Here is a 24,580-nt window from a genome sequence, read left to right on the forward strand (position 1 = left end):
ACAGTTGAAATCATTTTTGAAAATTCAGAGGGAATTTCTGCGATAGAAGCATGGTTTAAAGAGCAAAGTTAGAACTTATACAAAAATGGCATAAGGAAGTTTCGCAAATGATGGGAGAAATGTGTCGTTTTGGATGGTGACTATACAGAGAAGGAATAAACTATCTTCCAAATATCAACCTCCTGGGACACATAGAACATGGTCAGGGGAAAAACATTTTGATACCTTTTGGCATAGTTCAGAAGTTTGATGTAACTCCAATACAGAATTTTTCTATAATTTATTATTAGTCCTAAAGATTTAGCAAAAGTTTTTAATTGGCCTAGATGATTTTTTCGAGAATGTTAAACAGAATTACTTCAGTGCGTTTTTAATATTTTCATCCATCGTCATCAAGAAAACAAAGGCCAGTAATTTGGCAAATTCATTAATTACTGTATCAAGATTGCTTTGTCAATATGTAATCAAGATAAATCACAAATTACACTGCTTGATAAATATATTCAGATACATTTAAATATAAACTTATACTCACGATTGAGGATGTTTCCTGTCAAACTAATCCTTTTCGAATAAAACAATATGCTTAGTTTTCCAAGATTACAAGCAAGTGCAACTTCATTTGTAACATTTTCTTCTGTGAGAACTGACAGCCGGTAAAGTATAAGTATAAAAATCATTTAATGGAACATATTTTATCGTGAGAATGTGAAAATGTGCTCAAATACACTACAATTGATAACATGTGAAAAATAACATGTAAATGAGAAAAATTAAGGTGTACTACTTACTACCTTTACAAGCTGTATACAGGCAGTTCTCGCTTTGCGACTTTTCGCTTTACGAGTTCTGTGGTTTATGAGTTTTTTTCCCCAAGTATCAACAAAATCGAAAATATGAACATTAATTGCAAAAAATGAATGTTAAACATTCATAAATACCGCATTCCAAATCACGTGCGTAGCTATACAATATAGTGCACCCCTCTTTACGATATTAATCAGTTCGAGAGACACCATCGTATCGTTAAAATACAGTAATGTGAACCCAATAACACATTGTTTTTTGGTAATTCGTTTCAAGATTTCGGAAGTTGAAATTTTCGCTGTAAATTGTGTGGTTTTTTTTACGTTATATGGTGAAATGTGTTTCCCCTTTACTGAAATCTTCAATCGTATAAAAAACATAAATAAATTTTCGGAATCTTCACTTCATTCCTTTTTTTTAAGCTTCTTAAACTTGTTACTCCACTCGAATCGTGTTAGTTGCAATTTGTGTGTGCCATTAAAAAATGCTTTTGCATGCTATTGAAATTTATAAAGAAAAGAGAAGATTATCTTGAAAATAAACGCCTCTTGAAGCATTTCTGAAGAAGACGACTCCTTGTGCAATAAACCAACGAGTGCCGAGCCAATAATGAGTGATCAACGAGTGTGCATTTAGTCGATGATGATGGTGAAGAATAAACATTCTTTAACATTTGTAAGTCGTAAATTTCTCTATTATTATAATTTGCTTGATTTTACAGGCAACGTTTTCATTTCTTTCGATAAATCCATCATTATTTAAACATAAACTAATTAGCTAACTAATTTCATTGTTGAGAACTTTACCCTATTTTTAACCTTATGTCTATGGGAAATAAATTCCCGCTTTACGAGCGCGCTCTAGGAACGAATTAGCATTAGCATTAGTAGAGGCATGCAATGCAAGAAAGCAAGCTTATGCAGCATTAGCCAAAAAAAAAAAAAAAAAACACTCCCATTTCACCCCTCCGTTCATTCCAAATGCCTGTCCAGCTCAGGCTTAAATTTGTTTAGGCTATCAACTTCCACAACAAAAGATGGGAGCCTGTTCCACCAATCAGCCACTCGCTGGCTAAAGGCAAATTTCCGCGCATCATTTCTACGACTATCTTTTCTCAATTTGAAACTGTGCCCTATCAGGTTCTTAGTCTGAGCAAGAGGAAGAATTCCATCAGCATTCAGAGTGCTCAACCCATTCAAGGTCTTCTAGCATTAGCATTTGATGCAAGAAAGCAAGCTTATGCAGCATCAGCCAAAAAAAAAAAAAAAAAAATTCTACACCTCAATCAGATCACCTCGCAGGTGTCTACTCTCCAGGCGCTGCAATTTGCAGGACTTAAGCCTTTCTTGGTAAGAGCACCCCTTTGTTCCCCTCACCAGTCTTGTAACCTTCTTTGTACTCGTTCTAGCAACTCTACATTCTTCCTAAAATGAGGCCTCCAGACCTGTACACAGTACTCTAGGTGTGGCCTGACCGTTGTCTTGTGTAACGGGATAATCACCTCCCTGTCCCTGCTAGCAAAATTCCTATATATCATTGACAAGACTCCATGACCTGGAGTCTTGTCAATGATATATAGGAATTTTGGAGGTAATTGTGGAGTCAAATATGAAGGTGGGTAATTGTGGAGTCAAATATGAAGGTGGATAATAGTGGAGTCAAATATGAAGTTCGCTGAGCAGTGCAGACGGGCTGCCAGGGCAGCCCGTCTGCACTACTCAGCAAACTTCGTATTTGACTGCACAATTACCCCAGGTCTTTTTCACTTTCCACTTCCCTGAGTGTAGTACCACCACAGAGGGTACTCGTAAAGTAGTTAACTACCTGTACAGGGACTGGCCAATAGCCAGTAGGTCCCCTCCTTCCCTTTTCGCCCTCAGAAGGCTGCATTTGTAGTGGCAAGAACTTAGCGAGGTGTCGAAAGCATCACAGAGGGATGCTGGCTCGTGTTGACTCAGTTGCTTTCCACGGTTTTTTTAAAATTAGATAGTTGCAGATCTCTACTCTGAAGATCTTGTTTCATCTTATCTCTTAGGTGCTCAAACCCCAGGGACTCACATCTGGTGAGTATGGGCTTGGCACACCCAGGGTCCTGAGCTGGATATCACCATTCTTCTATTTCTTGGTGATTTCCTTCTACTTTTGACTCTCTCTCAGGGTTACTCGGGAATTTTTATTTTTATTTTTTGGCTGGTACAGCTAAACTTCAGGCTTCCTTGCACCATGTAGCTAATAATAATAATTGGATAAGATCTGATTAAAGGAGAAGCCACCCCAGTAGGTCAATGTTGACTCAGTCGCTTCCCACAGTCACTCTCATGTTCCCGGAACTAATATCCAAATGCTGCCTGCCCCGGTGATATCAAAGGGCACAATATGCACCACAAAAATATGGTCCTGGATGTAAATCCAGGGCCGTACTTATGAACAAGCACATGAGGCGTTTACCTCGGGCCTCACCATAGAGGGAGACCAGGCATGGGCTCTGTAATCTCAAATTTTAAACCGATTTCTTTTTTAACGCCTTGATTTAAATTAGGGCCCACTTGTACCTACCATGTAAACAGAGACAGATGAAATTTACTGAAAGTGTGGATGACTCATTTCTGCGAAAGAACAAATTAATTTCCAGAATAAAAGAAAATCACTCTCTCCTAATTCTCTAATAGGTTGTAACAGTAGAACACAGGTTGACCATGGCTTATTATCCGCGTCGGGAATATGCCTTAATCTTTTCCACTGGCTGTGAAAACAAGAAAGCAATTGACCAGCGCGACTTCTCGGTGCCGTATGTGGGAGTCGGTTGTAAATGTGTTACGGGCACCATTAAATTGTGGAATGTCCCTTTAGTTCCTAATTCGTGCATTCTACAGCAGCAGCTCTATTGCCTAAAGGCCAGAGGTGCGAACAATGTGTACCCAGGTCTCTCGAAATCCGTTCGTTATATGGAAATTTTATTTGTTCTACTATTTTAATTGGACCACCAATAGATTTCAGAATCTATATAAGCTGAGATCCGAAAACTGTGAAATTTAGTTCAATTTAGCAGTTAATAATGCAGCAAAAATATGAATCGAAAAGAAAGAGGCAACGAGAAAAAAGATCAAATTCGAAAACAAAACAGATCGGTAAAAATAATTTTTTTTTCTGATTATATTTATATATGCAATTTTTTTTTTTTTTTTTTTTTTAGACTCTGGTATCTTTAAAGGGGGTTCCGAAGAGCGCGTTTGAATTTAAAAAAAAAAAAAAAAAAAAAAATTGGGAGTTACAATACAGGTGGACATGAAGTTCTCTGCAAAATTAGGGAAATTTTTTTTTTTTTTTTTTTGTAGAGTAGGGAGACCACCTAAAAGAGAGCAGTTTCTTGAAAGAGTCCAAAGATAAGCAACACACTTGGAAAGATTGAAAAAATGGCGTCCATACTAGGAAACCTCTCAAATATGTGAGTTTTAAGTGCATCAGATTCTTAGACTATATTGCACCATTGTGTAGTGCTTGCATCCGTGTGTTCATGGGTTGATTTGTATGTTATGTTGGCTAAAAAACCTGGACTAACTCAGGAAACCCTACTTCCTCTGCTTGACATCAGCTCACCACACCATCGATTGAAGAGAGGACTTAAGGAATTTTTCATCATAGTCGGAAATCGAACTCAAATGTCACCAAATGAGTCACGAAACCACTATACTGTTATGGTGTACCGAATATATAGGCTACAGTTCTTGACAACCAGGCAATTTAGAGAGGACCTGATTCAGGTCGAAGCCTCTGAAAGGGTACAGTAAAATGGATGAAGGCAAATTTTCATGGTTATGAATCATACCCTGAACTGGGGGCCATAAATGCAAATTACTGGAGTGCACGAAGTTATATTTTAGCCAGAAAATTGATCACTAGAATAAGTTACTTCCATGGGTGGAAGAGACTGACAGGTTCAAGACATTCAAAGGTCAGCTGAATAGACACCAGACTGAAAAAAGCCTATGGCTTCCTTGCACCATGACTGTTACTAATATCAAGACGTCATTGGTGATTAAAGTGATTAAATCATGCAAATGTGGGGTACACTAGTTTTCCTCTTTGGCTTATCCACTGGTCTTTGAAATGATTATCATGATAGGTCCTGACATTATGATTATTTGGGGATGCTCATACTGTTGACAGTAAACGACTTCATCCCTTTTATATAAGCCACAATGAATACATAAGCATGTGGAGGTACATATCACCATTAACCGACTGTTACTTAAAACAAATAGTCCAGAAACTCCACTGGATAAGACGCCACATCAGAGGTTATCTATCTCCTGGTAAATTCACAGCTTAAATGTTTATTCATCCAAACATACAAATTTGTCCAAAAATCTTTCCCCTATACCATATACAAACTCAACAAATGTTCAACTGCCATCCTTTTTATACTTTGAATTACAGCTATCATTTCATTTTAACAATAAATTAAAATCTTTTTTCGGCAAAGCATCCTGATAAAAGATTAAAAACTTGAAATTGAACAATATATGTGCGATTAAATATATTTATGGTAAAAAACTGCACACATCTTTTTGAAACATTGTCACTTGATTTAATTTTATCAACTTCTGAATTTGAACTGCACAGAATTTTGGCTTTTGTAAGCAAAAATCAGACAACAGTGGCTGATAGGCATGATCTCCTTCGATTTTTAAATATATTTTCATGCTTCCATTCCGACTATCAATTGTTCATAATTACAAACACAACTGTCTACAATTAGATTCTATTCCTTGTGGAACCAGGCTCCTTGCACCAGTGGGCGGCGCCTCCAGCCAGGTGGGCAGGAGCAGCAGTGCGTAGCACATGCTTCTTGATTAGACAGGGGTTCGAGCCCGTGACCACCAAATACGGAGGTTGCGGAAAGGTCAGGGAATGACCACCGCATACCTCCGGAGCAATATGGCCTTAGTTGCTAATGCTCCTAAAAACTAAATAACAACAGCACCAGTGGGGAGATTTTTCCATGGTGATAATAGAGCCTCACACCATTATGGAATTCCTTGACATCACCCCAAAACGGCCTTAACCATAACCAGTCAGTTTTAAAACTTATGAGCATGATGATTATTTAAAAAATAAAATAATAAAAAAAAAAAAAGGGCTAATAGTAAAGACAGCTTTAAGAAAGAATATCTGAAATCGAAATGTGCTATCTGTACCTATTTTAATTAACCTGTGGTATGAGAAAATGGTTTGGCATTAACTATATACAGATGTTAAAGATCGTTACATGTTCTTTAATAAAAAGATGTATAGGTGCTTTCAGTGTACAGTAGAAAGTTGATAATCCAAACTAATCGGGACTTCAGTAGTTTGGACTTCAGATTTTCAAACTTATTGAAAATACTGTTCTCAAGACTAAAAAAAAAAAAAGGTTTAGTAAGTTTAGAAATAAAAACACTAAGTTGTACTTAACTATTTTCATTCATAGGTAACAAAACAAATGAAAATTTCAGCCACAATAACACATGTATAGGCCTTTAATGAAAATATTTACTTTTTTTTGTTGCACCATTTTTAAACATTGTTTCTTTATTGCCAGCTCTCTCTCTCTCTTTTTAGCAAGCGTAGTTGAGTTGGAGAGCATTCATTTTGTTAATCGCTTGTCGATTCATCATTCAGTTTGTTTGTCGATTTTCACGTTTCATTTAATTTTGTTATTGTAATAAAAGTGTAAATTGATGCTTTACATCATTTTTATAGCCTGCGGATAATCTTTCTCCGATTTTTGCTTATTAGAGTTGCCGTTTAATAGAATAAAATTCAATTCACAAATGCGATCACAATAACTGGAACTTACTGTAATCATTTTATGGCACCAGCATAAAAAAATAAAATAAATGCTGGCTCAACCCGGATTATTGTTCGAATTTTTGACACTCTACTATACCTGTAACACCTTCAGCAAAATGGTTCAATCTTTTATATGCTATATTAGTGTTGCTTAATTAATCCATTCCCAAAAGATAACCAAAAAGATAGCAATCCCTCTTCCAATTAGTTTTTCATCTGTCAATGGATCAGTGTTTTTCAGAAAACTATTGTGTAACTGAAATATTCCTTTGGAATTTTAAATATGTAACTAATTCTAAATCGAAACACAAGATTTTTTTTTTTGTGACAAAGTACTTTTTTTTTATTGCCAAATTTAACATACAAATTTCATTTTACCATTTGGAATGCAAAAGATTATATAAAGGTGGTTCAGTCATATTACACTATTTAATTCCAACATATATACATATAAACTAATAAATTTTCAGTGAGTATTAAAAAATTTTTCTACACTTTCAGTGTAAGAATAATACTTGACTAGTAATCTCCGTCCTACTTTGGGAAAAGGAAGTTCAGATTTTACGTGCAACAATGTATACTCAGTTTCTGCTCAAATATATGCATGCATACATGAATAAGTGCAAGAAGAGAGTACACAGACAAAAATAAAGGAGGGGCAAGAAGGACTTAAAATACCACAATTAACAAGTTTATTTTCTGCAATGAAAATGTAAAAAAAAAACACTAACATTATTGGGCTCTCCAAACTTGCATACCTAAAAATGTGTGCAACTTAGAGTACAGCACGGTTCATGCAAACATTAACAATTCATCTGGGAACTAATATATACACATGCAATGTCATCTTCAAGTATGACTAATATATTTTAAGTTTATCAGAAATGGTTTTTGGTTCGCGGTAATTAACATTATTAAACTATCAATATAAAAAAATAAATAACAAAACTAAAAATTAAACAAAACAGACAGACAAGACAAATGAGGAGCATACTATTCTTTATCAGTATGGCAACGAATTGTTATGTAGAACAGAATGCTAAATATCGTTCTCTGAACTTAGATGTAAGTTATATACAGGTGCCTCATTGATGCAATAAGTTATGAGAAGTGAATAAACAAGAAACCATTAAAAAAAATTAACATCACAGTTTTGTTGTATCACTTGGAATAATTTAGTTATCGCAAGTATTTATCCCTGAGCATTATCTCTCGTAGAGAGGGAGTAGTGGTCCAGAAAATCCCTTAGTTTTGTTGGATAGTCAGTCATTACTCCTGTAACACCTAGTTCAAATGCTTTTTGAAAATCTTCCTCTTCGTTAAGCACCCATAAGTAGACCTGCAAAATAGAACAAAACACAAATCAAATTATACCATCAACTTTTATTTTATTTTTTACAGAGCACTTTTTTTTTTCCACACCAACCTACCAAACTAGTAAGTCAAAGGGACAAAATCCCTTTCATTATACAAGGAATATACACTGAGTGGTCATTTTATGAGGTACACCTACCTTGATTCTCACAATGACCCAGACTTCGCATGGCATTGACTCAACGAGGTGTTCAAATCCTGCTGCATGTATGCTAGTCCATGCTGACTCACTGCTTACCAGTTATTGTTAACTGGATGGTTGAGGATATCTATTTCCATAAGTTCATTTTCCACATCATCTCACAGGTGCTTAATTGCATTAAAACTTGGTGACTGGGAAGGCCACCTCAGTAGGTTAAATTTGCTTTCACATTGCTGGAACCATTTCTATATAACTTTAGCATTCCGACAGTGTATTATTCTGCTGGAAAAACACATTTGCAGACAGCTACACAGCAGTTATGAAGGATAATACATCTGGTCAGAAAATTTCCAGATAACCCGTGGTATCCAAATATTGCTCTATTGGTATCAAGGGAGCAATATAGATTATGAAAACACTCCTTACACCACCAGCTTCAGCCTGCATTGTTAATAACTGGTAGGATGGGTTCATGGATACATGCTGTTTTAACCATATTCTGGTCTTCATTAGCATAAAAACAGAAGGAACTGAAATTCAGCAAACCATGAAATATGTTTTCTAACTGCCCGGGTTCATGAGCCCACTGTTATCGTACTTTGTTTTTGCTGACAGGAATGGAACTCAGTTCAGTCATCAGCTATGACACTATCTGTAGTTGTGCATTCTGAAATGATTCTTTAATTACCACTCCACTGGTGTACAGAATGACCATAGCTCTTCTGTTGCCCTGTATAAGTCTTGTCAGTCTCCTATTTGACTATTGCATAAATGAACCACTTACTGATCACAGGATTTTATTTTGCTGGATGTTATTTTGTCCCTGGACCAATCTTGCTACACCTGAGATACAGCCGGACATGAAAATCCCAGCAGGGTTGCAGTTTCTGGAGTGCATCTTTCTGGTGCCAATTACCTTACCATTTAAAAGTCACTTACATCTTTTGTATTGCCCATTCTTACACTGAATTGCACATATACAGAATCCCTACATGTCTGTCCACCTGCTTTATAATGTATGGTGTGAATTTGATGCTGTTCTGAAAAAGCACTCCATTTCACAAAGAATAGACAAACCTAATAAAATGGTCATTCAGTCTATGTATCTTATATAGCACTGGCAAAATTAGGGTATATTCTTTCTTGTATTACAAGAGGCAGGATGTTAACCTTTCTGTTATTCTGATGGCTGCATTGCAATGGAGTGTAGTTTAAGTCCTGCAATGTATTTACCACTTTTTTGTCAGCAGCCACTATGGTATTAACTTGGCTCTTCAATCTGGTTATATTGGATGTAATATTGGCTACTGCAAGGAATATTTTCCTTAATTTTTCTTTCTCCTTCCCAAAAAGAGTGAATGAAATCTGAATGTGTTTCAAATTATCCATGTTAAAATGCAAATAAAAGTATTGTTAGTCAGGAAATGGTAACAACTTCAAAATGCATCACATCTCGAATAATCCAATCCAATATTCACATCTTACATACAGGTTTGGAGAACTTTTAGGAAGGGTGTGGATAAACTGGAAAAGGAACGGAAAGAGGTAATAAGGCTAGTTACTGGAATAATGAAGTATTCCCATAGACAGAGACTTCAATTTTTATTTATTTTTTGGGCTGCAACTTCTTAAGACCAGAAAAATTCTTGCTCACTTAACTAAACAGAATAAATAACTGTTTTTAGCAAAAATGAAATTCAAGCAATTAAAAATATAGAAATAAAATAAAATTCATAAAGTATACACAAATGTACACAAAAATCAGGAGCTTTTGGAGTGGTATGCTCCTTTGTGAATTTCAGATGGTTCCCCTATAGTGGTTCATAAAAGACAAGTGATCCAAAACAATACTCAACCAATAATGAGCCTAAGTATACTGTAAAAGATGCCTTTAAACTTGTAACCCTCAATATCCAGGAAAATGTATAGAAAATAATGGAAGGCAAGCAGAGTGTGTGTTTATTATTATTATTATTTTTTTTTACAGTATAAATAAAAGACATTTACTATAGTCCTTGACTATTACTTCTGTATTACTGACAAGGAATATTTTAAGGTGGGTACTATCAATACCTGCACTACTCTTTACTAATACTAGCACTAAACATTATAAAAAAATGCCTACTAACTCCATATATTAGCATGTTATCCATTATGCTAATATTATGAACAAAAACTAAAGTAAAATTATTTTTCACGTGGTGTAAAAGTGTTTCTCACCTTTAACAAATATAGCCTACCATTCACATTTACTGATGGTGCCTCCGTAGCCAGGTGGGCAGGAGTGGCAGTGCATAGCACACGCTTCTTGATTAGACCGGGGTTCGAGCCCGTGACCACCAAAATACGGATGATGCAGAAAGGTCAGAGAATGACCACTGCATATTCCCGGAGCAATATGGTCTTAGTTGCTAATGCTCATAAAAACCAAATAATAACAACAACAACATTTACTGATGCAACTGTTAGGAAGTTTATTTTCTTGAACTATAATTTTTTTTAATGGTAATGACACTACTAGATGAAATATAATTGAGATTTAAGTAAAAAAGGGTATTCACTACTCACATTCAAAAACTAAAGTTTTCTTAAAATATAATTTTTTTTCATTTTAAAACTGTCTTAATTTGAGATATAGAATAAATTCAAAATGAGTTCCATAAACTAAATAGACATACTATATACTGTACACGTTAACACATACCACTGACTTTTACCAATAATTTTAAACTTTTTCCAATGTTAAACCACATTACATAAGAGGAAATGAAATAAAAAATTTAACACTAGCATTAACATACCTGAATTCCTCTTTTCTGTAAATGTTCAAATAAAGCTTTCCTCAACAATAACCTACAACAAAGAAAAGGAAACAGTTAAAAGTAGCATGTGCAAATTCCTTACATTACTAATAATTTTCTCAATGTAAGTTATGATTTGAGCAGGAGATAAGAAAAAGAACATCCTCTTACAACTGTAAATTAACTAGATAAAAATATACCTAATTATACATATAACACTATTTTCATTCCAATGTAAGATGTCATACAGTGACAGAGCAATTTATTCAGTCTAACAGACTGAACCACAATTAGCCAACAAACAGTGTAGTACAAGAATGGAATTAAAAGCAGACAACCTCACAAGTAATGCCACCTAAAGACATGCTACTGTGAGTAAAATGGGCACAGGATCACCAACACTGGAAATCGGAGGAGTGGAAAAAGATCACCTAGTATGACTAATCCTAGTTACATTTCTATGCTAACAGTAGGGCCATGGTAATACAAACAATATGATACTGAATGTAACAAAAAAAAAAAAAAAAAAAAAAAACTTGTTTTTTTGTATTACATTCATGATGTGAGAATCCATTTATTAGTATCAGAAGTGGTAAATGATGTAAGGAAAAAAAAATCTATTCATCCTCTCTAGTATCATTCTTCATTTCTTTAATGTATGGTAATTCATGAGAGTAAGTCCTGTAATACTAATTCATTCTGAAGTGATAAATCCTCCACTAACTACTCTTAATGGTTTAGACATGGAGATTCTCCAAGCACTTAATGTTGTTGATGAGGAATGAGATGTCCTGTAATTTGGAAATGCCAAATGTCTGCAAGGTTTTTATAAATCTGATTTCCAGAGATTTGGTTAGAAGAACGTCAAGGCATGGAAAGCATTGATTTGTACTATTTTTAGCATTGGCAGTGGCAAATGACATAAGAGTGCAAGCTTATACAGCAGCATAAAAACACACACAAAAAAAAAGACACTTCCCATTTCACCTATTCATTCTTTCCAATAGTTTGTCTAGTTCTTCCTTGAATTTATTTAAGCTATCACCTTCCACAACAACAGATGGTTTGTTTGTTCCAGCAATCAACCACCCACTGGCTTAAGGCAAACTTCCAGATATCTGTTCTGTAACTGCCCTTCCTCAATTTGAATTTGTGCCCCTTGTGTGTGTGTGTGGTCTGATCAAAAAGAAGAATACCCATCAGCACTGAGCTTGCTCAATCCATTCAAAGCTTTAAATGCCTTAATCAGATCACCTTGCAAGTGCCTAGTCTCCAGATGCTGCAGTCTGCAGAACTGAAGCTTTTCTCACCAATCTCAGTGCCCTTCTTTGTACTTGTTTCAGCAGCTCCAAATCCTTCATAAAATGAGGCCGCCAAACCTGTATGCAGTACTCAAGATGTGGCTGGATCACTGCCGTATACAAAGGGATAATCACCTTATTGCTGCTAGCAAAATTCCTGTATATCATTGACAAAACCCTGGCAGCTTGTCCGCATTGCTCACGGAACTTCATATCTGACTGCACAATTACCCTCAGCATGTGGTACTACATTCAGGGTTGTGTGCACAACCCTGAGGGCAGTAACGCGAAGTTGGTACAGTAATACCCCGACTTACGCTACCCCGACTTACGCGAACTCGGAGTTACGCGGTTCCTGATTTTTTCGTTTGGCAACGCTGCCGCCCACTATCTTCAAGGTCGTTTTTCATATGTTATCGATATACGGTGCGACGGCGGAGAATGAGAGCGAAATATGAACAAAATTCAACTTTGCTGCTTTTATGTTTTTTATATCAGTGAAGGGGAACACATTTCACCATAATATAACGTAAAAACCAACACAATTCCAGCTATCGGTATAATCGCAAATGCAATTAGATCGAGTTTACTACCAGTTTATAACAGATTCCACTAGCAGAAACGCAACTGGATTTTTATTGTTTTATGGTAGTAACCCCTAGAAATGTGAGGTGTTAATAGTGTATCTCTGCCTTTATGGTGTTGTTTATTCAGTTGCTACATGCGCGCAGCTTTGTTTATGCGTATCAAGCGTGCCTCCTCGTTTTGTAATTGTGCTTTATTCCCTAAAAATGAAAAGGAAGCGTCCTGGTGAAGACACTGCAGATTCAGAGAGAAAAAGAAAAGCAATTGTCGATAAACAGAGGCGGACTGGGTCAAAAATTCTTTCCCGGGAAAATTTATAGTGGCCTCATACTATGGTTTATGGCCAAAATCACACTGGCCCACCAGGGTTTCCCCGGCAAGGCTTATTGCCAGTCCGCCTCTGTCGATAGAGAAAAAATATGAAATTGTGAAACGCTTTGAGCGAAATGAAAGACCATGTGATATTGCACATGCTGCAGGCCTAAATGAAGCAACGGCGAAAAGCACAAGACAATTGCAAACTTGACAGGTTGAAAATTGAAAAGGGCTCAATTGTAAAGGGCTTAAAAATTTTAGAAAACATAGACTCCAACGAAGAACGCATTATAGCTACAAAGCAAGGAATAAAAAAATTATTAGCTTGCTACGAAGAAATTCTGCGTGAAAAAAAGAACGCGCTGTGTCGTCAGACGAATTTGTTAGATTTTATGAAGCCATCGACATCGAAATAACTTTTTAATGTAAGTCATTTGTTTTTTTAATACATATTTTGTATTAATATGTATAAAGAACTGCAATTTTATTAATATTTTTCTTCTAAACTAGTGTTTTTGTTAGTCCTTGGTCCCAATTAAGCAAAACTTATATGTATTTATATGCAAAGTTGTACCCCGACTTACGCGAATTCGACTTACGCGATTTTCGTCGGACCCACCTATCGCGTAACTTCGGGGTATTACTGTATGTAACTCTGTGGTTATTGATAGCCATATGCAGTACTTTGCATTTATCAATGTTAAACCTCAATTGCCATTTCTCAGCCACTATACCCAACATTTCTAGACCTTGTTGTACTGGCAAACTTTTATTAACCATGCAGTCAATCTTTGTATCATTTGCAGACTTGGACATTAAGCCTGATATGCCTTCAACAATATCATTGATAAATATAGAAAACAACAATGGGTCCAACACCGAATCTTGCGGGCACTCCATTAATAACATTAGTCCACAAAGAGCAATGTCCATTGATTACCACTCTGTCTTCTGCCACTTAACCATCTATTTTCCATAGCAGCAACTTACTCTTAATGCAACACTGGCAACACTGTTCCAAAACAGTATCAAAAGCTTTTCTGAAATCCAAGTTTTTGATATCAAAATAATTTTTTGCATCCCCTTGTGACACCTCATAGTAGCCAATCAAACTTGGTCAAAAAAATTTCCCCTTAACAAACTCATGCCGTTTCTTTAGTATAACTGCAGCCTTGTCTAGATGATCCTGTGTTACTTCTTTAACTAGTGACTCCATTATTTTTCTCAGAACAGAAGTTAAACTAACACGTCTGTAATTATTGATGTTACTCTTTGATTCCCCTTTGTTAATTGGGGATACATTTGCACATTAGCATTAGCATTAGTAGAGGCATTTGATGCAAGAAAGCAAACTTATGCAGCATCAGCCAAAAAAAAAAAAAACCCACTTCCACTTCACCCCTCTGTTCGTTCAAAATACCTGTCCAGCTGAGCCTTAAACTTATTTAGGCTATCAACCTCCACCACAAGGGATGGAAGTCTGTTCCACCAACCAACCACCCGCTGGCTAAAGGCAAATTTCCGCACGTCTATCCTACATCTGTCTTTCCTCAATTTGAATTTATGCCCTCTCAGGTGATTTTTCTGAGCTAGAGGAAGAATCCCATCAGCATTGAGCATGCTTAAACCATTCAAGGCTTTATACACCTCTATCATATCACCTCGCTGGTGCCTAGTCTCCAGACACTGTAATTTGCAAAACTTAAGCCTTTCTTTGTAAGAGCACCCCTTTGTTCCATTCACTAATCTTGTTGCCCTTCTCTGTACTCGTTCCAGCTACATCTCTACATCCTTCTTGAAATGAGGCCTCCAGACCTGTATACAGTACTCTAGGTGTGGCCTGACCATTGCCTTATACAATGGAATAATCACCTCCTTATCCCTGCTGGAAAAATTCCTGTATATCATTGACAATACTCCAATGTCCCCACAGACATCTCCAGTCTGTGGGGACCTCTCCTGAATCCAAGGGTGCTCTCATAATTATGGCTAAGGATTTGCTTACTCCCTTTGCTGGCTCCATTAACTGTATAGATCCCATCCACCCCAGGTTCCTTTCTTATGTTTAACTTCAACAATTCCTCTTCCACTTTCCTCTCACTTATTACAAAATCACTTAGCTTCCTGTTAGAGTTTGATAAACTTCTGGCATCCATTTCTCTAAAGAATTTGTGTGAGAAATTGTAGGTGCAAAATACTTGTTCAGCTTGTCGCAACCTGAGCAGAATCATCAAGAGGCAAACCACCGATATCAAGCAGAGTAGGTTGTGAAGCTGATGCAAAGGGTAAAACTGTTGAAAAAAATATTACTCCAGTCATATAATTCTAGACGATGACAATATTGCCCTAGTATTTTAGAGCAAATTGTGCATAATCCAGGAATTAAAATTTGAAATTGTTCATGAATATCTCTGCCAAAAGAAGAGAAAGAGAATTCCTGATGACTGGACTATATATTATTATTATTATTATTATTAATAGCCATATGGTGCAAGGAAGCCTGAGCTTATGCTGCACCAGCCAAAAAAAATTTGAGTACCCTGAGAGAGAGAGAGAGAGAGAGAGAAGAGAGAGAGAGAGAGAGAGAGAGAGAGAGAGAGAAGTAGGAGGAAATCACCAAAAGAGAGAAGAATGATGATATTCAGCTCAGGACCCTGGGTGTGCCAAGCCCATACTCACTAGTTGTGAGCCCCTACTATGGAACTACATAAATACAGAAATTTGAAATATACCACTGAAGTTACCATTATAAATCAGGTTTAAAAACAAAATTATGTTCAGAAAAACAACTTACTTATCCATAAGCCATAACACTATTGCCACAGTTTTTCTTTTTCTTGCTTCTTCAAAAGCTGGATTTCTGAAAGAAGCAAAATCAGTATTTTTTATGAAGCAAACAAAAAAGTATGCATAAAAAAAGAGTTGCTGACCATCAATAATTCCATAATTATCATAAAATGTATGATGCTTGTATTTGTGAATGAGACCTTTCTCAAAAAGTTAGGTATTTTAAAGATCTAAAAATAACATTTCAAAAGAGCACCATTTTGTAAAGTACAATAATTTGATTTTATAAAAAAAAACTGAAACTAGAATTTAATGAAAGGGTCAAAAGAAAAGGAAAAAAAATGAGAGAACATTAAAAAAAAACAACATTTTTTTGGAGTTAAATATCTAAATGAGCTAAAATGGTATTCTTAATATTTTGCTGCTTCGCATTTTACCATAAATATTTCCCTTAGTTCTCCTGGGAGTAATGAAATTAGATGGTTTCCTACACAGGGCTTTGATATCAACGGCTGTGACTATGACAATATTGTCAGGACATATGTCACTACGACAGACTGAAATTCAGAACACCTGTTTATTTCATGGTGAAGCTAGAATTGATTTTATGCATTTGACAGAAAAAATTGATTTCCATGAAGGAAGCATATGGAAAATAATACAGTAAGTTGGATGTGTTAGGGTTGGGCCCAAAAAGGTTGACACCACTGCTCTAACTGTTTTTTTTTTTTTTTTTGTCTGCCTTCAACTTACAGTTATAATTTACTGTATAATCTCAATCTTTACAAAAATGAAATTCAGTACTCAAATACCACTTAAACTGAAGAAAGAAAAAAAAAAAAAAAAAAAAAGCCCAAGAAATCTCTTACATACAGCTCAGACACACAATTACAGCCATCATGAGCTTTAATTCATAGGGTTCTCCCTCCCCTATTTTCAGCTGAAATTGTGGTATTGCTGAAATTATAACCAAATGAGCAGAAAGTATAGGCATCTCAATTAAAATGCACCTGGATCTAACTCATTTATTTTCAGGTCATTTGTTGTCAGAACTTTTTTTTTTTTTTTTTTTTTTCATATTTGGACTTAACTTTTAAATTTGATGTTAAAATTAGACTAAGTATTACTATTTAAATTTATGATTTCTAAATTTAATTTCTACCTAGTCAACTACTTTTTTTTCTCTGTGGAAAAGTTGTTTCCCATTCTCAGTTTAGTCTAGAAACATCAGTGATGTACTTTTGTAGGTAGAAGAAATCTGTTTTGTAGAAATGGTATTCATTTGAACAAAGGTGATGCAAGGACTTTTGCCAGGATCATTGAGGATACCTTAAGGGTTCAGGAAAACTGATAGTTAGGAGGGAAAAGGATAATAAGATCAACATTTATCTGATGATATGGGTCAAAGTAATGCTTGCACTCACCTCAAGAATTGTTTGTTACCACAACAGCCGACATTGGCAAGATGTTCTGAGCATAGCAATGTTTCAAATGAGTGGGATGTGAAAGATAGCAAAGGAAAACAAGCCTAGATAACTTCAAGGGGAGTGTCAGGGTAGCAAGCTACAGAAGAATATTTAGCCTTAACTGTGGTTACAGTAATATCAAGAGTGTTGTCAATAAAATGGTTGAATTTTAACTCCTGGTTAGGACATCTAATGCTGACATAATAGGACTAACAGAAAAGTGGTGCTACCCAGAAATTGGGGATGATGAGTTCCACTATGGTATGTATAATGTATTTATGAAAGGCAGGGAGGATAGCAGGGGTGGTAGTGTCAAGCTTATCAAAAGCAGCCCGAATGCAAAAAGAGCTTTTGCCGAGTCTGAAGTTACATCTACCAGCATAGAATCTGTGTGGTATGAGTTAGTTGGAAGCAAAAGGTATAGTAAGAGTGGGAGTAATCTACAGACCAGAAGATTGTGATGAATATGATGAGTCTTTACAAGCAAATGGAATTGGCAAGCAAGCGCAAATATCTTATAATGGGACTTCAATCTGCCCCAGATTGATTGGAATAAGTGGGAGGGAAGCTCACATTGTGGAAAAATTTTTCTAAATAAAAGAAATGACTATTATTTGTACCAGCATATCAGAGATAATACTAGGGGTGAGAATATTCTTGACCTCACCATTACTCACGAATTAGATGACATGACAAGGCTTAAAATTCAAGAACCACTGGCAGGTAGTGATTACGCAGTCATCAGTTAGAAGATGAAGAAAGTTGGAAGTCACAGTCATCAGTTGGAAGATATTGCAGTAGTTAAAGCTAAAGGGTTTTAATTTCAGAAGAGGGGGACTTTGACAGTTTAAGGTACTATATAGCAACTATTAATTGGATGAATTGCAGAGCAAGGGTGAATACACATGAATTATGAAATACCTGTAAAGCAAAAATCAAGAAGCCATGAATGCATACATACCATTAAGAAAATATTGCAGGAGGATGATCCCAAAATGGATGAATGCAGAGCTAGAGAGTAAAACAGAGCTGAAAAAGAAAGCACGGGTGAGTTACAAAGCAATGAATAGTACTGAAGCCTACAACAGCTACAAGTTGATTTGTAGTAGTACTACAGATAAAGTTAGAGAGGTCAAGGCTGCATATGAGAAAGCACTGGCTAAGAGAGAAAAGAATGGGGACAAAGAATTTTCCATATATGTTAATACAAGGAAATAAAAGAGCAAATCAGACAGTATCCTTGTGCACTGGGTGTGGGAAAGCCTAGGACAACCAAGCTGATGTTGCAGATGAATTGAACAGGTACTTTGCATCTGTCTTTACTGAAGAAAGACCCTTCACGATGAGAAGACTCTGTACAAGTGGCTGAGTCATATGAAATTAGCGATTTCAATATTACAGATGACTGTTTATTAGAAAAACTTTCAAGCATAAAGGCAAGTAAGGCACCTGGAGTCGATGGCATATACCCAGTAATTTTGAGGGAGGCCACCGAGTGTACTGAACCACTGAAGTTAATTATGAGGGCATCTTCAGACTTGGGAGCGATTCCTTTGGATTGGAAAAGTGCCAATGTATTCTAAATACATAAAGGGGGTTGTAAGAGTGAAGTTGGTAACTAAAGACCAGTTAGTTTAATTTCAGTAGGAGGGAAAATCTTAGAAACAATGATTAAGAGTGCAATCCAGGGACATTTAGATAGATATGGAATTCTGAATAACACATAACATGGTTTTGTTAATGGAATTAACTAACTTAGTCATGTTTAACTAACTTAGTAAGCTATTTTGACACAGTTACTCATGAGCTGGATGTATGGAACAATTTTGACATAGTTGATTTGGATTTTAGCAAGGCATTTGACTCAGTTCCTCATGAGAGGTTATTGTATAAGCTGGAATGAACACGTTGGGATTACTGGAAAAATTCTATAGTTTGCTGGGTGGCTGTAAGGCAAAAAGCAGAGGGTTGTGATTAACAGATATTCTTCAGGTTGGTGTAAAGTCAGAAGTAGCGTCTGTTAAGGATCGGTTCTTGGAGTACTTTTGTTTCTTAATTCTTAAATAAATGACATCAACGATGGAATAGAAGGTTTGAGTCACAATTTGCAGACAACATAAAGATTGGTAGAGTAGTTGATCAGTACCAACCAGTGCTCCTTCAGGTACAAGAACAGTCAGAAAAGTGACAGCTATGTTTAATGCAGCAAAATGCTAGGTCTTACCACATGGGAATAGCAACCCCAAAATAAATTATACACTTGGTGGGATTGAATTAAAAACAGCAGAGAGCTATAATACGAGCAGATATGAAGTTTCCTGAGCAGTGTAAACAGGCAGCCAGGAAAGCCCATGGTGTTCTAGCAATGATTGATCTAACATTATTCTTTAGAGATATGGAGGTCATAGTCCCACTATATAAGGTAATTGTAAGACCACATTTCGAATACTGTGTTCAAGTATCTGAAAAAAGACTGAGCTTCCTGAAAGGGTTGAAAGATGAGCAACTCACCTAGTGACATCAGCAAATGGGCGACTATATGACGAAAGACTGAATATGTAGGCTACAGAACTTGGCAAATAGGTTCCTCAGAGGCAACCTGGTTAAGGCTCATTAGGCGCTGAGAGGGTTAGTAAAATGAACGAAGGCGAAATTTTCATTGTTATAGGGAATTCCACAACTCATGGGCATGAATTGAAATTACAGGGGAAGAGGTTTAGATTAGATTGTAGGAAGTTTTCTTTTAGCCAGCAAATCGTTGATTGCCAAAATAGGTTGCCTTCACAGGTAGTTGAGGCTGACAGCGTGAAAACTGTATGGCTATTACTATTACTAAATTAGTTTACATTTGTCTCAGAAGACAATTATGTTCTTAGACTAAACCAAAGATGGGAACAATCTTTTCATTAAGAAAAATGCAAGGTGATTATAAAAAATTTATATTTAGAAAGCATAAATTTAAGTGGTAGTACTTAGTTCTTACCATCCAATTCAGAAATTGCCACAAATATGAGAAAAAGGTCTAGACAAATAGCTTAAACCTAAAAATTTTAACTGAAGCATGCTATACATCCAAGTATACAACAAAATAAAGGTTTAAAAGGCACAGTAGAGGAAATTGCTCCAAATATTTGAATCACTGCATCACACATAGGGAAGCATTAGTAGCAAAGAAAATACAAACTGATTTGCACAAAGTTTTGAAAGATGCGATAAGTGGGATCAACTTTATTAAAAAAGTAGAAGCTTAAATAGCAGACTTTTCACAATGCTTTGTAATTAAATGGGATGAAACGCTTCTTTTATATACGAAAGTGAGGTGGTTGTCCAGTGGTAAAGTGTTGCGATGTCTTTTTTGACCTCAAACACGAAATTTTATTGTTTTTATCAGATAAAAATCAGAACCTTGCTCAATTGTTTACAAATCAAAAATGGCTTGGAAAACTTAGTTCTCTTGTTAATATATATTTGAAAAACTTAATGATTTAAATGCTAATTAAGAATTTTTCCAAATGATTTAATGTATCTCCAGAAAAAAAGTTGTATTGGATTCGTGATTCCTTTGCTTTTGATATTTTTTCATATCCCAAAATTACCATACAACAAAAGGAAGATCTTATTGACTTGTCGTTTGACGAAGCATTGTGTGCTCTTTTCAAGACTACTTGGGAAAAATTTTGGCTTTCTCTTCATTTTTGATAATTCTGGATGAGTATCCAGAATTATCAAAAATGGCGATACAAACATTGCTACCTTTCAGATAGCAATGTTTGTGTGAGGTTGGTTCCTCAAAATTAACAACTATAAAAATAAAAAAAGTATTCCAGACTTGATCCAGATGACACGAGATTAGTAATTTCAAACATTGCACCAAATATTGCCAGTTATCCAGGCTCATCCTTCTCATTAATGGTTTTGTTTTGTAATTGTTCATTTTTTATTGTTTTGTAATCTTAGTTGAAGAATAAGAATTTGATTTGTTGTTTTTGCTGTATTCAGTTAAAATACTAAATTATTTTAATGTGCAAATTAAAATGGAAACAATGGAAAGGTATCATGCATTGCACTACATAATTTATAAAATTCCATTTTTCTTCTCTAAAAATCTGGTCATCCTATCCCAGGGTTTATATCAAGGGGCCGTGTCAATTTTATATTTAATAAAGGGGATCGCGAGTGAAATAAGTTTAGATGCCACTGGCCTATACTAATAACAATTTTAATTGCATCTGATTACAAACATACAAAACATACTAAATTTAATATACTTATGTATATTAAATTGAGTATGTATATTTAATTGAATATCCTATATCTCTTACCATATCACTAAGAAATTTTATATAAGATAAAAATATGGGATAAAAACAAATATTAAAGCAAGTGACCTATATATCTGATTACCTGAACACTACATGTGGCAATAAAAGTTCCAAACAGGTTTCCTTTATTGGAAAAAATGGTAATAATCCAGTATAAAAAAGCAGCACCAAGGTTGTTACTCTTTTTGCTGAGAAAAACAGTGGAATCTTGGGATTCTAGAAAAACATAGGTATTATCAAAAATGGCATTTTTGTAGTATTTTTAAAAATAATGTTGATATTACTTAACTAAATTATTTTTTATTTTAAAAAATGAAGATACATTGGCAGTTTTATACTACCATATTAGCCAGCAAAAAGGTCACAGTTAAGAAATATATGCTATTATACAAACCAGCATATTATTTCCACATTACCCAAAAAAGTTTTTTTTTCTCATAGGTATGCTTACTTTGTTGGGCTGTTCAAATGCAAATGGCATAGAACTAATGTTCAAGAAATGAATGAAAGAGAAGCATCAAGTAAAGGAGAAAAGGCAATTGTTTTGATCAGTCAGCCAAAGTGAGCTGAGTACTTTTTTGATAAAAGTAAAGAAAACATAACTCTTATTGCTATATTTAGAAAAAGAAACAGTGGTTTTCCTATGAACTTTATTACTTGTATACTTCAATGAACTTTGTTTATAACAACAGATTACTTAAAATAGCTATATTTTAAGTGATATTTTTTAAAAACATCAGATTTTAAATATATTTTAAAAACATCAGATTCTTCACTGCTGCAATATACTGATGTGTCCACTCAAGTAATTTTTTTTTTGGCATGAACTATTTAAAATAATGCTAAGATAAAAAAAAAAAAAAAAAAAAAAAAATCTCGACTCCAAATCTCTTTTATTCATGTGTTTTCATAAAAAAATACATATACAGTAATAACAATTCCACTTTTAAAAAAACTTTTCTTCTGGTGCCATAGTCAATCCTATGAAGTACCATGCCAGGCATTTTTTAACAGCTGTAGTATTCACATTTAAACACTTTTCTCCTTATACTACTATTGGAATATTGGAATAATTTCTTTGTTGTGAATTAAATTCCAGCTCAAAATTATGCCTAAGGAAAGTAAAAAAAGCACTGCCCAAAAGAAACTTTATTTCTGTAGAATAAAAGATACAAATTTTGGATAGTCTTAAAAAAAGGGGAAAGGTATCATGCATTGCAAAAAGTTTAAATTTAAATGAAGCAACAATCCAGACCATAAAGAAAAATGAATAGAAAATTAGAACTGCTGTTGCAGCAGAATCTTTCATTTCCCCAAATATGACAGCTCATTCCCGAGTGCCAATAATTGAGAAAATGGAAAAGCACTCAGTATGTATTTGGATTGACAATAGCAGTAAAAAACAGATCCCATTAGATAGCAATGTAATTAAACAAAAGGCACTAAAAATTTATAACCATTTAAAAGAATATGTAGAATCTTCAGTTAACCCGGAGTCTGGTATGCAGAGGAATTTCAAAAAATTATCGAAGAGCATGGATACACACCACATCATGTTTTTAATGCCGATGAGACAGGTCTTCGGTGGAAAAAAAAATGCCCAACAGAACGTTTATTTCAAAAAAATTTAAATTTATTATTAATATTTTTAATATTTATTAAAAATATTAAATTTAAATTTATGTTTATTTCAAAAAAAGAGAAAACTGCACCATGTTTTAAGGCATCAAAAGATCGTATAACATTACTTATGTGCAGTAATGCATTAGAAGATTATATGATAAAAACTATGCTAGTTTATAGATCCTCTAATCCTCATGCAATGAAAGGTGTAAATAAAAACACTTTAGTAGTATATTGGAAAGCAAATAAGTTTGGATAATTGCCAATTTATTTAAAGAATAGTTTCTAATTTGTTTTGTGACAGCTGTGGAAAACTATTTAAAGTGGAAAAAATCTAGATTTCAAAGTTTTATTAATATTAATTAACATGCCAGGCCATCCAAAAGATTCAAGTCATCCAAACGTTGAAGTAATGTTCCTACCACCTAATACAACTGCTTTAATTCAACTTATTTAAATACAACTTCTTTAATTCATTATTAGATCAAGGCATTATATCTACCTTTAAAACTCATTACATCAGAAAACTGTTAAAATGGATATTGGAAAACATTGATTCTGAATCTATTGAAATGATAGAGGCATGGAAAAATTTTTTAATTGTGGACTGTATCGGAATCATAGCTTTATCACTCAAAGATGTCAAACCGTCAACATAAAATGAGTGTTGGAAAAATGTATGGCCAGTCTGTTCATTCAGGAAACATGGTTGAACTGGCAGAAAATGGAATCGGTGCGATAGAACTTGCTAAGTCAGTAGGAAGGGAAGGTTTTGATGATATGACTACTGAAGATGTTCATGAATTACTGGTAGAAAAAGAGGCTGGCAAAGCGGATTTGGTGAAGTGGCATTGGAGATAAATTAAATAAATTCAAAGGATGATTAGTGCAGATGAAAATTCCGAAGTTTCAAATTTTATACTAAAAAGCATACGAGAAGGCATAAACTTAGTTGAGCACAATTAGAATCCAATTTTTTGAATGCAGATCATTTGACTGAAAGTAGAATTAAGTTCTAAAGGGAACTTCAAACATGCTTAGCTCCATACCATGAAATTTACAAAGATCTATCAAGCAAAAGCAAACAAACCCAGATAAAGAGAGCAGAAGATACACAAAATCTAGATGCTGCAGAAGAAAGTTCAGAAGGTGAAGATATTCTGCAATAGTGGAAATGTTCTCATTTGACTGTGCTTAGCTGCAATGAAGAGGAAGAAATTTAAAT

General features: G+C 35.0%; 1 protein-coding gene across 1 annotated transcript in view; it reads right to left on the reverse strand.

The window, feature by feature from the left end:
• Positions 1–7,081: 7,081 nt before the first annotated feature.
• The window catches only part of LOC150086258 (lysophospholipase D GDPD1-like), a 79,760-nt gene continuing 62,261 nt past the window's right edge, over positions 7,082–24,580 (reverse strand). The window contains exons 8-11 of the mRNA XM_090373789.1: positions 21,815–21,948; positions 15,952–16,017; positions 10,957–11,008; positions 7,082–7,978 (exon numbers count right to left, since the gene is read on the reverse strand). Of these exons, the coding sequence (XP_090229915.1) occupies positions 7,832–7,978; positions 10,957–11,008; positions 15,952–16,017; positions 21,815–21,948 (399 nt within the window). The 3' untranslated portion in view covers positions 7,082–7,831. The remainder of the gene's footprint in view (positions 7,979–10,956; positions 11,009–15,951; positions 16,018–21,814; positions 21,949–24,580) is intronic.

Source organism: Mastigoproctus giganteus, chromosome 5, assembly GCF_048544385.1.
Source record: "Mastigoproctus giganteus isolate SK-2022 chromosome 5, ASM4854438v1, whole genome shotgun sequence".
Classification (NCBI taxonomy): Eukaryota; Metazoa; Arthropoda; class Arachnida; order Uropygi; family Thelyphonidae; genus Mastigoproctus; species Mastigoproctus giganteus.